At 44.9% G+C, this 16,914-nt stretch overlaps 1 protein-coding gene and 1 long non-coding RNA gene across 2 annotated transcripts; one reads left to right on the top strand and one right to left on the bottom strand.

Annotated features, from left to right (window-relative positions):
- Nucleotides 1–26: 26 nt before the first annotated feature.
- Nucleotides 27–15,920, bottom strand: SLC22A7 (solute carrier family 22 member 7). Its single transcript, XM_003203777.4, has 10 exons — nucleotides 15,324–15,920; nucleotides 13,407–13,510; nucleotides 8,762–8,916; nucleotides 7,206–7,374; nucleotides 4,852–4,969; nucleotides 4,115–4,224; nucleotides 3,815–4,029; nucleotides 3,235–3,343; nucleotides 2,088–2,294; nucleotides 27–1,685 (listed from the first exon to the last, which is right to left on the bottom strand). The coding sequence occupies exons 1-10, from the start codon at nucleotides 15,699–15,701 to the stop codon at nucleotides 1,622–1,624; spliced, it is 1,629 nt and encodes a 542-aa protein (XP_003203825.1). The 5' UTR covers nucleotides 15,702–15,920; the 3' UTR covers nucleotides 27–1,621.
- On the top strand, nucleotides 2,219–10,262 carry LOC116216283. The gene is made up of 3 exons (XR_004158750.1): nucleotides 2,219–2,302; nucleotides 8,304–9,849; nucleotides 9,938–10,262. It is a non-coding gene; the product is annotated as an uncharacterized LOC116216283 (long non-coding RNA).
- Nucleotides 15,921–16,914: the final 994 nt, after the last annotated feature.

The following is a 16,914-nucleotide window of genomic DNA, read 5'->3' as shown; positions in this document are numbered from 1 at the left end:
TCAGGGAGTGACGTAATGCGGCCCCGTTTCCTAGGCGACGCCGTCGGGCAGCGCCTCCTTTGGCACCGGGTCCCGCGCTTCGGGCTGAAGGGGGGGGCGGGAGGAGCGTGCGGGGATCGAAGGGAAAGGGCGAAAGCTTAACGAGTGTCTTTGTTTTTGCCTCCTGCACGCTCTGCAGCCAACCGCAGTCACCTCATTTCACCGGTCCTGGGCTCGGGCAGTTTGCGCCTCTTAGCAAAGCTGGCAGGAAGGAGAGCAGCTCCTGGTTTGGTTAGCGCCCCGTTTTTCCTTGCGAACGCTGTAAGAAAAATGCCATCAGTATGGCGTGCTCATGTTGGTTGCTGGAAATCACAACTCCTTTCCAGCAAATCGAGAGCATTTTCCTTCAGATAGTCCGAAGTCTACCAGAAAACACGCTTCTGTCAAATTGCACGTCCCCTCGCCGTAAAAGCACCCTGGTGTCTCTCCATCGCCTGTTTGCTGTGTCCTGAAAAGGCCCCAAAAAAGCGGCTGAAGCCGCTGGGTTTGCTCAGCGCAGAGCAGAGGAGCCGAGGGAGGCCTCGTGGCGGCTGCAGCTCCTCACAGAGAACCGCTCTTTTTCCCGTCTCGGTCTCGGGCTGATTCCGAGGAGCTCGCTTTCCTTTTGTTACCTGAAAGCAGAAATGTGGCAAACGAAATTTTGCTATGCAGCGTATTTCTACCAGGAGGCGCTCTTGGACCTAGGATCTGATGGGCTGCCTCATCTGCTTCCAGAGCCGTCTTTGTGCGCGCTGATGGACCTGGGCTTGGCTTACCTTAAAACGCGGAGTGTCTGGGACTCAGATGCTGAGGCCACGCTTTCTCCTAGTTTAGAGTATTACTCTTCGCCAGGATTCCAGGTTTATTGATAGCTGGCGCCTCATCTCTGTGATCTGCAGAAGTGCAAGATGCCAAGGCATTCCCAAAATCTCAGAGTGATGTGCTAGACCAGTAAGCAGAATGAAGTCCAGTACTGAATTTGTCAACATTACATTCGTGAGTGCCTTTAACTACCTGCACTAGATATCTACTATCTGCAAAAAATACATATCTTTTTGTATTTGGGGCAAATGCTTACAGTTATCCCATTCTCAGTGAAATCACTGCATTTACTTTTCGCAAGCTGTGAGTCTCAGTGTGGAAAATCTCCAGACCACTTCCACATTCAAGAAGTATTTGTAGCTACAATTTATGGTTCACCCATCCAGCTAGATTTATTTAAGAAGATTCGTTTTTGTACAATTCACGCTTAGTGGTTTTTATTGCTCTTTTACATTTCTTGTGGTTTGTCAACAAATGGGCTATAGTTTCTGGAAGGTTGTGCAGTGATCTGAAAGGTGCTGCTGGTCCACCAAGACTGGAAGAGCCAAACTTAGAGTCCTTTTATTTCCAGATCCTGTTAGACCTGAGCACTTTTTATCCTGACCACTCTACAGAGCAGGGTTGGTTCCCTCCAGCTGGTTTTATGATCCACCTCCTTCCACATATGTCCTCAGCCCCACTTCCCTGCAGAGAGAGACCAGGAGGAGAATCCAATGGCAGGCCAGATAACGGCTCAGTTTTGCAGTCCTTCACAGTGTCTATGGCTGTTCCATGGAGTCCTTCACTTCAGAAGAGACTGTAATGGCAAGCCCTCAGGAGCACTGCTTTGTAGTGGTCCTTTCACTCTGGAAGGAAAGAATCTATCATGGAGTCATAGAATCAAGGTTGGAAAAGACCTCTAAGATCATCATGTTCAACCACCATCCCACCTCCATCATTCCCGTTAACTGTGTCCCTCAGTGTCACATCTTACCACTCAGCTCCTACTGATACAAGCCAGGATACTGTTCGCCTTCTTGGCCACCTGGGCACACTGCTGGCTCATGTTCAGCCAGCAGCCAGCTGACACCCCCAGATGCTTTTTAGGCTGGTGGATAGAAGAGCAAAGGGCCTAGCAGTCCCAATCCCTGCTGGAGTGTCACTTGATCTGCTGCTGCGCATGGATGTGGAATTACAGATGGCAGACGGGACATTTCCCTGCCTCTTTTGGCAGACTCTTTGTGCAGAACAGGATGGAGCTTACTCACTGTGTCTTCTCAATGTCCTCAATGCCCTCAGGCAGGCGCACATTGAGTGTCTCTGGGAGCAAGAAGGCCACTGAGCCACAGAACACTGCTACACCACTGTACGTCACTTCAGGCAGAGACCTCCACACACCATCCAGCAGGAACACAAGTGGAGCCAAAGACCCACCGAGGCGTGCCGTGAAGGAGGTGTATCCCATTCCATTCTGCCTGAAAAGGTAGGAGACCGTGGTAGTGTCTCAAGAAAGACATGGGTACTTCTTTCATATCAGACCTTGCAAAAAATAAAAAAATAAAAAATGGAATCCCTCTTCCCTCTCCTATTTTTGGGGGGATCTAGAGATTTCTCATCTCTAGCTGAGAAAATCTTGGGATTTCTCACCCCTAGATTTTTCCTCTACCAGACTTTTTCTACCTTTTTAAAAATTTTTTTTATTTTTCTCCATGTCTTCATATAATGACAATAGTTCCTAAATATCTGCTCTAAAGATGTTTCCTCTTTGAAAGTCTAAAACTGAGTGCATTTTTTACACATCCCTCTAGTATGTCCTCTTATCTGCTGAGATTAATTTAAGTCCCTGCTCTCCCAGGTAGTTCTAGGCAGATGCCAAGCACTGGAGATTCCTGTGAGCACTAGAGATTCCGTGAGCACCTTTGGTCCTTCTATAGTTAGGAAAGTCTGGAGATGTGGCCAAAAACAGGACCTGGGATTTATTCCACTTAATAATTTTCAGGGGGTGAATGGCATTTCATGTGTAAAACAGGGATCCCAGGACCTGTCTGTGATTTTACGTCATTATTAACTAGATATTTCAAATGAACTCTTTTTTCTCCTAAAAGGCTACTTAATCCTTGCTTTAATATCATCTGATGTCCAGAGGGCTGTCAATCTTGTGTGGCAGTCTGTGTCCCACAGAATACTCCTCACCATTCAACACATTCCCCTACCCCCATATCGCAGATCAGCAAATAATAGCTTTCTGCCCATTTCTTGTGGGTGGATGTAATCCTCAGAACCTGCTACTTCTAGAGGCAAGGGATCAGTCCTGCAGTCTAGCCAACGGCACCTCCTGCTGTGTCAGTGGCCAAGACCAGATGGTGACATTCCACTAAGGATCTGGCGGTGCCCTCAGGCAACACTGTCTCTTACCTCAGGACGGTGGGGTAGAGCTCAGAGGTGTACAGGTAGACAGTGGTGAACGCAGCTTCTGAGCAACCTTTGCCCATAATGGCTATCACAGAGCGTAGAGCAGTGAAAGCTGGGAGGAAAGAAAAGACATTTATAACAATAGTCAAAGAAAAATGTGAAGAAGTTTCTTGTGGTTACAGGTGCCAGAAGGCTCCGAGAGACAGAACTGGAAGCTTCAGAGCCCTGTAGCTGCTGCATCCAAGATCTGAATCAGTCTGAATCAGTTTGAAAATTTGGTGTCTGCTATTTTGAGTGGAAGTTGAACGGATGGAAGGCTAAGTCTCAGTATTTCCCATTGGAAAATATCTATAATAAGGATGGGCACTTCCTCTTGTTATCACTAGCCTTATAGTGCTTCACAGTGACTAGAGAAGATTTGCTGCCTCCAGATAGTAGGGCTGACCCACATCAGCAGCCTTGTCCCACTATGCCCTTGCAGGTGGAAGATGTCTCTATATAGGGCAAGATCTATGTTTCTCCTTCTCTAGCACAGCACAGAATGGATACCTCCCCTTTAGCATACAGCAGAAGAGCATCTCACGTTTAGGAATGATGATATTGGCTCCTATGCATAGTCCAGTCAGGATGAGTGACCACGCCTGGCTGTGCCGCCGTCCAATTCGATTCACCAGCACATACATGAGGATCTTGGCTGGAATCTCAATGATGCCAAAGACAAACTGGGAGAGATACATGCTCAGCCCAAAGCCAGTTAGGTTCATACTCATGCCATAATAAGAGAAGGCAACACCAAACCTGCAAGGAACGTATGGAGATTGAAATAGGGGAAAATCAGCTGGGCATTGCAGATGAATCCCTTGTGCAAAGTAACAGTGCTTACCACACTGTGCCAGAACACAGAGAGATCTTCCGCAGGACTGGTGTCCTGAACAAGCTGATGTAGGAGAAACTCTCTCTTGGCTTTTTCTCTGTAGTCATTCCTCTAAGAGCCTGGGAGATGCGAGAAGGAAAAAGCTCAGCTGCTGTACATTTAGCATCCAGACATGAAATCCTAGACAGACTGGGGTCTGTTGCCTTTCCTAATTTTATCAACCATTCAGTTTCCCATATATACTTATTGCAGAACAATTTGCGGGCATTCGTTATCAGAAGCTTGTCTTCCTACATCATTTAATAGATTATCTAACATTTTAGAGCTCTTTTTTCATCCATGGCCCCTTTTCCTCTCTTACTCACATATCCCACGTTGCAGAAAGAGTCCTAGCAAAGTCAGCATTGGCCAGTGCCAGTTCCTTATTTTTCAAGCTATACTTCTTTCACTACATACTCAGTCCAGTGTTCAGTGTCCAGTGCAGTGAGGCATCTTGCCATGACAGTGATGAATGGAAAGACTCCCCACCTACTGAAGTTGGTTTCTGGTCTTACATGAGCTGAGTGTCTCCTTAGCAGTGAATGTAAATGCTTTCTAAAACAAAATGGCCTAAGGCATCCTGTGGACCATAGTGCCCCACAGATCTCACTGCAGACTGAGCATCACTTCAGATATAAAGTAGAAGTAAAACAGAGAGAAAGAGAAAATGTGGGAGGAAGAATGTGTCCGGATCTTCAGTTTCTCACCTCCGGTGAGACAGTGAAGTCTTTCCTTCCATTCATTCTTGCACATCTAAGCAGATGCTTGTGAGCTTGTTTCACTTTGCCGTTGGCTATGAGCCACCGGGCAGACTCTGGGACCCACCTGGTGCGAGGAGAGAAGACAGCATTCCTTTTGGCACCCCATGTTTTCCACCCCACATACATGGTCCTGACCAAAGAGAGGGGATCTTCTCTATCAGACTTCACCCTCTACTGAGAATAACAACTGTGGTGCATGAGATTAAGACAAGTAGGACACCCTCTTTACACATACATGCTATTCTACCCTTTAAGAACTCGTCTCTTAAATGAAATATGTCTAGCCAAAATTTTTATAATGTGATTTTTGATCAAAGCTTGAATTTTCTGAGCTGGTTGAAGTTTCAAGCTCTTAACAAATAAAATTGGCCCCAGAATGTTTATATTTAGACACTAGATTTAGATTTATTCAGATGTATAGATTTATTTAGATTTATATTCATGATTTTTGAGATTCTTTAAATGCTGATATTTTAGAATATTAAAAATTACTATGTAGAAAGGATTTGGTGGGCCCATTGAGATTATACCTCTTACTTCCTTTGTTAATTGCTAAATTATTTGTTGTTCACAACAGTCAAAGCCTTCTGCAAAAGATAATCCACTGGAGTCTAAATCATTGTGGCTGCGGCCTCCAGCGAAGAAGCCATGCTAGTCAGTGAGTGACAAGGGATGCTGTAATGCTGCAAAGCTAATTAGCAACTTGGAGAGGTTTACTTAGCAGATGTACCTTGAGTGGGGGTCCCGTGACTCTTATTTTTCTATCTGTCCCAGTAAAAGATCCACCACTCGTCATAAACTGGCATCTGTAACTCCTTGTTCCTCTCTGTGATCTTTCATCTGGTTGCAATTCATGTGAGCTACATGGCACTATCAGCCTTGGATCTCCCCAGGCCACAGTGCAGCCCTGCTGGCCCCTTTGGGGCTGCATTGTGGTCAGTGTCCAGGAGACACTGGAAATGCTTCACAGTCAGATCCATTCCAACTATATGCAAAAATTCCAACATAGCCCAACTGAAGTACAGTTAGAAGCTTGAAGGAATATTTGAGTAAAAGATCAACTGAGCTCATGAGTTTGTCAAAATCTTTCACTGAGGTCTCTCACTGAGTTTCTCCCACTGAGTTCCTTATAAGCTGTTAGTGATTTGTGTGCCCTAAGTCAGGTTGCTGTAAAATCAATGAACTATTCAATCTATTCAATCTGGAGCTGAAAAGGGTCTGTAGAGCAAAATCATTTGCAGAACTGGACTATGGAAAGTTTTCAACTCCCTCCCAGAAGTTGTTAATACTTTGGCAAATATAAAGAATTAAAGGTGGCATTTTGCACTCCTTGCCACCATCTCCAGAGTATGTTATGTCTTTTGGCTGTTAATGTCTCAGCTGAGTACAGGTATTGTGTCAACAATATATAATGAATGTGTTAAATTAAGTTTTGATTCTGTTCTTCAGGGACTTAATTATCCAACAATCACTGATCTCTTGGTTGCTTGAATTTTGATCAGACAGCGTAATTTTTTTGAGAACTCATTACCATAAAAGGCATTAACAAACTAGAAAGAAATATAGCTATTTTTCAAAGGGTGGATCCAAATATATCTATGAATTTCAACATTTCCCAGGATTCAATCTCTACAACTAGGTGTCCTACAAAAAGAGCAAAACCTCAAACCAGAAAGTCAGCAGAACATAAAATTTAATTGTCTTGAATCTGATCAGCAAAATATCAGATGTTACTTTCTGCCAGAAACCATTCATCACTGTTGAAAGGATACGTCTACTTCTGAGCCATTGTTTAACAACAGCATCAGTATGCATCCCATTTTTCACAGATATGATTGAGATTTTGTTGGTAGCTATTTGGTTGGTGCAGCTATTTCATCTGCTGCTTCGTGCTGATGGACAGACATAGTAAGCAAGTAAACCATCACCCGTAGATGCCTCTCGAGGCAGCTGAAAGTCACATTTGCATTTTTATACCTTTTCTGCTTATCAGTTATGCATGTAATTTTAGGGTCTGCGTGTATATCAGTCAGATTATTTTGTGTGGCTTCCAGCTATAGCTCCCCATTACCCTGGGAGATTTTTGCAATGTGGGTCCGGATCCACACTGATGTCCAAGATGAACGAAACAATGACCCTGAGGTTGAGGAAGGCCAGGCCACCATTTCTGAAGGTTTTCAGGGTTGCCAGATCCAATTCCAGGATGAATACTAGAATATTGGCCGTATACATGGGGCAGAAAGACAAATGGCATCCTGCTCCTGTTTCAGCAGCAGCAGGCCACAGGTTGCTGCACTCACCACAGGCAGACGATGCTCAGAAGACAAGGTCCCGTCACGGCAACCAAGAGCCAGTGCCATTCCCTCACCAGGTATGCTGTCAAGCCCAGCAGCATGTTTCCTACGCTCCAGGAGATGCTGGTCAGGACCCCAGAGAAGGTGCGGTGCTCTGTGTCCACCCACTCCATCCCTGTAAGAGGGAGGCAGCGTTCAGCTGGGTCACACAGGGCTTCTCCAGGAGAGGGTCTGCAGGTCTTTGTGAGAAGGGCAAAGTGAGGCAACATCCCTGGTCTTTTCCTCCAGGAGAGTTCCACTGACATTTGCCCTTTTTAAATGTTCATCCACAACTCCTGACAAAGCTGAAAACATCTAAAATGAAGCTTTAAAGGAAGAAATTCTGGACATATACCAACAATGGTGCCAGAAACACCCTAGATTATATGTTTTTATCTTGTTCAATAGCATCCAATGGTCATCTTCATCAAACTAATCTTTAATCTAACTCTGCAGTTGTATCTTGCCTTTAATCTAACTCTGCAGTTGTATCTTGCCTTTCCAATTTCTCTGCCTATGCATCATTCCAAATTCAAGAAATATAACATTAATATGGTATACATAAATTAAGCTGAACTGGCCTTAGTGGAATAGATATTAATGCACATGTAAATCCAGAACAAAGGGAGATTCCCTTGCTTCTATTTGAGAACTAAGTCAATTTTCCTCCAGAGATCTTGACATCATGCTATAGCATCTAGCAATGAGAAATGTCCTTCCCAATCTCTTCTTTGTTTTGTAGGCATCACCTTTACAATCAGACTGTGCCATCATAGGCCTTGGGACATGTAATACTTTGTGTGTATTTGTCCTTTCCTGAAGCATTTTTAGCTTGTTTTGGGTGTATCTGCAGAAATTCTGGAAACTTCTGCTGCACATGTAATGTTCTCTAAGGTATTGTGATTCTTGCCCAGGGCATCCTAAACATACCTATGAAATCATCTGATGCTCTGTTGGGTAGCTTGAAGTTTGGAGCTTGTTTTAATTATGTCATTACTTAAATTTCTTAGCTTCAAGTTTGCCTCACTTTGAGAGATTTTATTTTCATGTTCTTTCCCTTTCCAGCCTTTCTAAGAATATAGATAAGGAATATGATGGAAACAATTGCTGCAAAGTTAAGACTGGAGAGGAAGAAGCATGCTATGAATGACCCAACGTCCTGCTCCTGCTCAACCAGTGAATTTCTTTAATTGCATGTGAAACACGAGAACCCAGTATCAGAGGAAAAGGACGGATACTTCATCTATAGATTTTAAAGCATTAAGAATGGTGATTAACAGGAACTACTGGCCAGAATCATAGAATCATAAAGGTTGGAAAAGACCTCTAAGATCATCATGTCCAACTGTCACTGTTCATCCCCACCATGCCCACTGATCACATCCATCAGTGCCACGTCTCTGTGGTTCTTGAACACCTCCAGGGATGGTGACTCCACCACCTCCCTGGCAGCCTGTGCCACTGCCCAACTGCTCTTTTGAAGAAGTAGGCACCCTGTACACCCACAGCCTCACCATACTTACCCAGAGGCAAGATGATCAGGGACACACCACTGAGGGCCACCCCGGTGAGGGTTCTTGTGACAGCCAGCATGCTGTAGGAGACGGAGCAGGCACTCAGCATCCCAAATATGACAGAGATCACAAGTGACAGCATGAGGATAGATTTCCGGCCGAACCTATCAAAGCACAGAGAGGGTTATTTACAGGCTGAAAATGTGTCCCAGGAATAGGGTTTGAAATGAGGCAAAGCAGAGACTTAAGGAGGTTGATACATAGTCTGCACTGCAAAGATTATGTGGTACCCCAGAGTGGAGGGATTTGCTGGATATTGCCAGTGCTGCAGCGATGTGATCCCATTAAAAGGGTCAGGAAGCCTCATGATCACTGGGCATGAGTCTCTCCAATGGAAAGAGAAGCAATGATAAAAAAGAATGATATACTGGGCTCCCCATTCAATGCCACTATGATAATAAGTGATGTCAGCTTGAACATGCATGCTGAGGTTGCTCCTCAAGGATTTTGGAAGTTGTATGACCTGACCCTGTGCAGAGTCCTGTGGGGAGAGTGTAGAGAAATATAGGAATTCAGATACATGTAGATGTGCTTAGGCATTCACTCTCACGCCAACAATGTGCATATGTGTTTCTACACAAACTGTGGAAATGTAAAATTCAACATGGAGCATAAGGTTGGGATTTCAATGAAAATTTTGACAAATCCAAAAGCAGAGAGGACCTTCCAGCAAATATCAGCCCCGCATGTGATGGTTTGAAACTGGCCTAGTAATTAAATCTGTCAACAGGACACATTCAGTCTGTAGGGACTGATTCTGGCATTCTCCCAGTGGCCACCTGATAGGGATGGTGGCAAGGACCTTTACACCAGGGGGTGAAATGATGTGCTGGGACATAGTAACACCATAACATTCTTAAGAACAGTCACAGGTAACTTCATGCAGCAGCTAGTTAACACGTCTGCTGGAGAAGAATCAACTCTTCGTGATAGCCTAGGCAGTTTTCTGGATCTACTGTAAAATTTATACAGATGCACCTGGGTCAGTGCAGCAAGCATCCAGTAACTCACCAGTGCTGGATCCCATTTCCAAAATTGTAAGTGCTAACAAAAATACATTTTTGAAATTAAGATATGGTTCAAAAATACAGTAAGGAACATATCAAAATATAAAATTCCCTGCAGAGCACAAGGCTGCTATTTATGGACCCATTAGTAGACTCTCGCAGCAAATGCACACCACCTGCTAACGGAACCAGAGAGAAGCTGACAGGATCGAACTGCTACAAGGAGGCTGCCAGAAGTAATGCAGTTAAAACTGCCTTCAAAGAGAGAGAGAAATGGAAAAGCCCAACCTCTGAATGTTTATATGTGGAAAATATAATAAAAAGAGCAAACTGTGCAAGGATAAAAATGAATAAAAAAGCAGTTTTCATAAATATCCCAATCTGGGAGTCTGCCAGAGCGTGATGCAGCCAATGAGATACAATAACAAAGGTACAAAAGGAGAATCTGAACAAGAACAGGTAATAACAGAATTTTGTTTTTTTTTTCCAGATTTCTGCTCTTTGGCATAGATATGTTCTCAGTAAAGGGTTGGAGGGTCTCGTGGGGTAAGATTTGTCAGCAGAAGTGTTCTCAAGAGCAGGAGTCTGTGGAAGCTTGGATCAAAACGAACCTGAGCTGTAGCAAAATGGCAGGACCAGATGTCTCTCAGCCTGAAGCACTAGAGGTGCAGTACGTGATTTACAATTTGCACAGGGGAGTGGGACCTCTTCTCTATTAGAGAAGAGAAAGGCTGCTTTTACAGTGTTCTGAGGGGAGATGTGAGGGCATGAATCTGAGGTTTAACAGATCTAGTATTGATACTGATTAAGTGGGTAAAGATAATGTTAAAGACTAGAATTCGTTGACACAGATAAGCAAATGCTGCAGGTATCAGCATGACTTTTGTAAAGAAAATGTTCATTATCTGTTGAAGTTCACTGCAGGAGAAGTCAAATGTAATGAGAAAGTTTTGATTGATTCAGAATGCTTGGATTTCTCAAAGCAGCCGTAACCACCCTCCCACCAGAGGTTCTTATAGAAACTAAGCTGTTACAGGAGAGGAGAGGAAGCCTTTGCATGGGTAAACAATACATTAATAGCCAGATGGCAGGAGTAAATGGTCACTTCTTGAGCTGAAAAATCCCCTAAGCATTTCTGGCTTTCCACTTCAGATGGGTACAGCTGGAGGAGGCTGAGATGAGAATGAAGCCAAAGAAATGTCATCTTGAAGATGAGGAAACCATGAAGAGCAGAGAGGTGGAATGATAGAAATGGGACTGAACATGCACTATAAAGTTCTGAGCACCCCCAAGAAGATGGAAGACCTATTGCCATATCTGGAGTTTTGTAGGCACCCAACACAAGCTGCTTGATCCGCTCGCTGTGGTTTACAGCATGGCCCAGAATGGCAATGCAGTCAGGCTGCTGACGAAGGCATGGCTGGCTGCCAAACCCTCTTCATCTTCCTCTTTAGCAAACTGAAGGTCCTGGTTTGTCTACTCAGCAGTCAATCCTTAACTTAGTCTTTTCTGTCGTCACATTTTCTTCCCTTTTGCTATAACCTTGGGGAGGTTAGAGTAGGTATAGGTGGGGAAGAGATTGAAGAGAAAACAAAACTGCACACAGTATTCAAGATGTGGGGCCATCACATATATATATGTTTCTGCATGGTTATGTTCACTTTAGTTTTATGTTTCCTTTCCTAACAATTCTGAATTATGTGTTTGCTTCCCCAGCTGCTACTCATCACTGAGAAGATAGGACTAGAGGGCCTCAAGTTGTGCCAGGGGAGGTTCAAGTTGGATATTAGGAACAATTTCTTCTCCATAAAAGTGGTGAGGCACTGGCACAGACTGCCAGGGGAGGTGGCAGAGTCACTGTCCCTGGCGGCGTTCAAGAAACATTTAAATGTTGTACTGAGGAACATGGTTTAGTAAGGAAATATTGGTGGTAGGTGTACGGTTGGACTGGATGATCCAGGAGGTCTTTTCCAGTCCTGGTGATACTAAGACTATAAGATATTTTCCAGGAGCTTTTTATTGTAACTTCTTGGTCTTATTCCTGTGCCACTATGGACAGCTCTATTTTACATGTGAAGCTGGATGCATTTCTTTCTTTGTTTTATATTAACCTACCCTGAAATCGTGTCTTTTAATGCTTACACCCAGTCACAGAGCTCTGTATCATCCTTCTGTAGTTCTTCACACTCAGATTTTGTCTCTACCAGCCCGGTCACTCAGCACCCCCTCCCCACTCCATTCTTTTATGAATATGCTGAAGAGCACACATCCAATTAACAGGTCCCCAGAGATGTCCCTTCACTGTAACAACTCAATGCTTACGCCTCCCTGCTCCTTCCCTGCTTTTGATCAATTATTTAGCCAAGCAGGAACATCCTGTCTTGCTCAGTTTCTTTTGAAGCCTTTTGAAAGGAAACCTCTTATAGATGATATCTCCTCTGTTCACACACCTGTGAACATCTTCAAAGAAATCCAATCTGTTTGTACGGTATGAATCTTATGCAAAAGAGAAATAGAAGTCCTATGGCCACTGGCTCAGCCCTTCAGAACTGTTTCTACCAATTCACTCGTAAGAGCTAGATGCCAGGCTGCCTGGCTGGCAGTTCCCAAGGTCTTTCTTGGGGACCTGTATAAAAACTGATTTGAAACAGATAGAAGAAAAGATACAGAAGTGATGGCCACTTTGTATGGTGCACCTAGTTTCCCTTCTGCTGTGAAGTGATTTTGCAGCCTGCCTCGCCCTAATGTTCCTTTGGTCCCAGAGAAAGGAAATCAGGAGGGAATCAAATAGTTTCCTGCACAGGAAACACAACCATTAAATATTGAATAGTGTAGAGAGAACAGCACATCCTGATTGCATGCTTGCTCTGCATATTCGGTGGTAGGTTCTGCTATTTGCAAAAATATTTGATTTCTTAATTGATGCCCATTCTAGGTTGTTACTCAGACTTTTTTTCCCCTTTACATTCCCCCTTACATTCTAAACAGGGAGAAAAGATTTGCTCCTATTTTCCTTATCACGCCAAGGTCTTAGCTCTTCCTTGAGGAGTGCCTCCCTGCTTTACCCTGCTTCTCTAGTAATGACAGTTTTTCTTTCTTGAGACCTTTTTTGGACTTGACATGTATTTGCTTTGAGCCCCTCACTTGTGTATCCTTAGATAATTTCCAGATAGTTTGTCAGGATTTAACTCTCAGCTGCTTGTTTCAGCTTTGTTTTAATCATCTTTCTCCTTTTCAAGCAGTTACCTTTCCTGAAATATCTTGCAGACAGTGGATGCAGCAATTCTGACCCCAGTGCTACTGTCATTGTTGCAATGCACCTTATCCTCACCATGGCCAGAGCAGCTTCTCATGTGGGCTCCTAACTGAGTGCCCCATGAAGCAATCCACAACTCTAACTCAGCATTTAGCCCTTGCATTGCTTCTCAGTATGACTTTAATCCAGTTTGGATATCGAAGACTGAGTTCTCCCTTTACGACTGTGTTTTCTCCTTTTTCTGCCCCTCTCATTGCTTTTGCAAGTCACATGTGTGTGAAGGCCTTGCCAGGAAACTTCAGCCTTGTTGGACAGCCTGAGAAGGTCAAACCTGTCCGAAAGGTATCCAAAGACCACAGCCCCCATCGTGACGCCAACGAAGAAGAAGGTCGCGGTCGCCTGGTTCAGTCCACGCTGCTCACACACGAGGTCCCACTGAAACACAAGGCCAAAGTGACACTGAGTGCCCAGTTCAGCCTCTGTCCCCCTTCAAACCCCTTCCCAAGTTGAACCAGATGCAGTTTAGTTGGGATATCAGGAAAAATTTCTTCTCAGAGAGGGTGGTCAGGCAGTGGAATGGACTGCCCAGGGCAGTGATGGGGTTAATCAACAGACATGTGGATGTGGCACTGAGGGACATGATTTAGTGTTGGGACTGGGTAGGTCAGGGTGATGTTTGGGCTTAGTGATCTTCAGGTTCTTTTTGCAACCTAAACAATTCTCTGATTCTTTGTGCTACAGTGTTCATTATAGAATGACATCTTGATATCCAGTTACTGTTGCCCTGACCAATTTCCTCCAAGTAGTCTGTGCAGGGAGAAAGGAAGACAGAGGGGGGTCAGACTCACTCCTGATGCTTATAACTTACTTATTTCTATGGAGAGAGTGGTCTAGGCACTCTTCTTAATTGAGTTAATTAGCATCATTTTTCTTCCTTGGAGGTGCAAATGTTGCTGATCATTAGAGAATGCTCTGACCAAGTTGCAGAGTTAATTTTTCATATGTGTGTAACTTGACAAAACCTAACTTAATCATCAACCCAGCCTTGCAGCCTCTCTGACAAGGCCAGCCAGACCTTGAACAACCTTTTTGGCTGCAAGACAGAAAGACTCCACAGAAAGTCCATGGTCTCATGAACACAGCCTGAAGCCACGGCACCCTGAGTGCACTGTCATAAGGCTCTGAGTCCTGAGTGCCTCTGAAGCAGAGCATTTATTCTGCCTTTTTGTCCAAGAGTGCTTTACAGTGTGGAAATCAGGTGCAGACCTGGTGCACTCCCAACATCCATCTCTATGCTTGCCAAAACTAGAGGTTGAGTGGTGGGGAGGAGGTATTGGCTCTAGGATAAGACTTGTCTCAGTGAAAGCATGGCCAGCTGATGTTGTTTCTGAACCAACCATTTCCCTTTTGTCTGACCAAAGTGTTCCCTTCCCTAAGACCTACTGTGCTTTGGGCTGCCTTTCCAAGAGGAAAAGCTACAGCTTGCAGGTAAAGCTTTAACACCCAGAGGTATCACTGTTAGCCCTAACGAAGCATTTCAGAAGGTTGGTGGTTAATGTTTGATGGGCAGGGACCTTGGGCAGGCTCAAGGTTGTGGCTGACCAGAGTGCTGCACCTCACCAGGAGCCCTCCAAGAAGCACATTTCTGGGCACTCTGGTGACAACTGGACTGATGGACTCCTAAATCTGAGAATTGTCTTCTAGAAGGATAAAGTCACTGTGAGTCAACAGCTTTGCTGAGGTCTGCTTCCCATCAAGTCACATAGTCAACAAATGTAAAACACCAAAGATATATTGAAGGGCAGGAATAGAACAAGCAGGGAAATTGAGAAAGGCTGCTTGATCTTGGGAAGAAGCAAGGGAGCAGGAGACCAGAGAGGAGAGGCAGACAAGGGAAGTAACAAAGTGCTTGGAAAATCAAGAAAGCCACAGTCAGACGACATCCTTACAGGCTGTGATCCTGTGCCAATGCCACATGGCCCAAGCAAAGAAAATCCCATAGCAGTCTCTCCTCCCCACACCCCCAGTCTCTCAATCACCTGGAGGTGCTCATTATGAGAAATGTTGGTATCTACCTCTGAGCTCAAGAGAACTTCCCCATCCCAAGCCATCTTCTCTAAGCAAGTACTTTCCACTGGTTAAAATGCAAAGATTCCCCTTCGATTCTGTGCACCCTGTGAACACCTCTTCATCTCCTCAAAACACTGAGCTAATTTCATTTTCAGCTAAATCACAGGCCAGGGGTTACCTCAGTGGAGATGGTGGAGGTGAACTGTGAGTGGTCGTAGACCCACCCGTACTGGCAGTCCTGGGTGATGGAGTCGTTGTCTGGTTGCAGAGAGGAATTGAGAAGTAGGTGAAACTGAGGCTGTGAGAACATCTCACAAGACCTGAAGGTGCCATCTGGCTCCCGGGGGATGCTGATGAGCAGAATTTCCTCCGTGGTGAGGTTCACAAATTCTTCCTGATGCGGAATTGCACAATGGTGAGAGGGAGTAGCAGCAAGAAAGTTGTGCAATAGGAAATGCATGGGAAGGTTGATTCTTGGGAGGCAGAGGATTAACAAAATCAAAATCTGAAATCTGCCAAAGCCACCAGTTTCCAGTAAGAGATCTTCAAATTTCATCTTTTCTACAGAGTTTGCTCATTCAGAGCAGCTATGTACCAAGGAGCAGCAACATGAGCTTGAGAAGTTGTCTCTGTCCTTGGAGCTCAGCTTCCCATGGCTTTTCATACAGCCACTTCCTTGGACTTTGAGATCTCACAGCAAGGCTTTCAAAAGTCACAGTGAAACTCTCAATTTGGGGTAGAGCCAAAGAAATCATTCCAAGTCATTCAGTGTGCATACACATCTATTTCAAGCAGATCCAGTACAAAGCACCTTTTTTTTTTTTCTTTTTTTTTTTTTTAAGTCCTTTCCTCCTGTGGTGGTTTTTGAGGGAGGAGAGCCACATTGGGAAAAGCTGTGGGAAGAGCACCGTCGTTTCTGGTGCGGGGACATCACACTCTGCTTTCTCAGGCACAGCAACACGCTCTGTGTTGTGTGAGCTGATCACCAGCCTGCACAGCTGGACAGAAAACGTACCCCCAGGAGTGCAGTGGTGCCCCCCAGCATGGAGGATGCCTGTGAGCACCAAAGCATGATTGCTGTGCATCAGTTGTGTTCTTAGTATGGCTTGTCTCAAGTCATGACCTGGGAGTAAGGGGTATGCAGAGGACAGGGCACCCAGAAGAAATGAGAAATGTGTCTCTGAACAGAGACCAATTGGTTGGGGATCAATACAACAACCCAGTGAGGGACCTACAGCCCTCAGCAGGGTCAGAGGTACTGCTGCCACTGGGGCTTCATACCACGGCTCTCCCAGCGCCACCAGAAAGAACTCCTGGAAGAGATGGGTCTTTAATTTGCATTTCTATGTGTGCTCTTAGCCAGGACCATGGGCTCTTTATTCAGCCAGAGTCACTACAGAACAAGAACAAACCATGCACATGAGAAGCTGAAAGTTAGTTGGAGAAACATGTCAACACAGGTCAAAGTTGACAAAGAGTATGTACCACATATAACTTTATGAGTTGCATATTGCACAGCTGCTGGGCAAAAGCCTTGATGCAGCAACAGAGCTGGTGCAGCTTGGGTCACACAACAGCGTGGTTCAAAGGACAATTCCTACTCCATGACAGGGACAAAGAAGTCTAGCAGCTCTAGGTACTTCAGGTCAGTCAGGAGCTGCCCACCCTTTTCCCTGTCCAGTAGAGACCCAGCTGGAGGATTGCTGGATGATCCTCCCTCCTACAGCAATCCTGTGGTCTTGAGTGTTCAGGGGTGCTGATGCAGGCAG

Source organism: Meleagris gallopavo, chromosome 2 (assembly GCF_000146605.3).
Source record: "Meleagris gallopavo isolate NT-WF06-2002-E0010 breed Aviagen turkey brand Nicholas breeding stock chromosome 2, Turkey_5.1, whole genome shotgun sequence".
NCBI classification, from domain to species: Eukaryota; Metazoa; Chordata; class Aves; order Galliformes; family Phasianidae; genus Meleagris; species Meleagris gallopavo.
The sequence above is the reverse complement of the archived record's forward strand: the minus strand, read 5'-3'. Positions and strand labels throughout refer to the sequence as shown.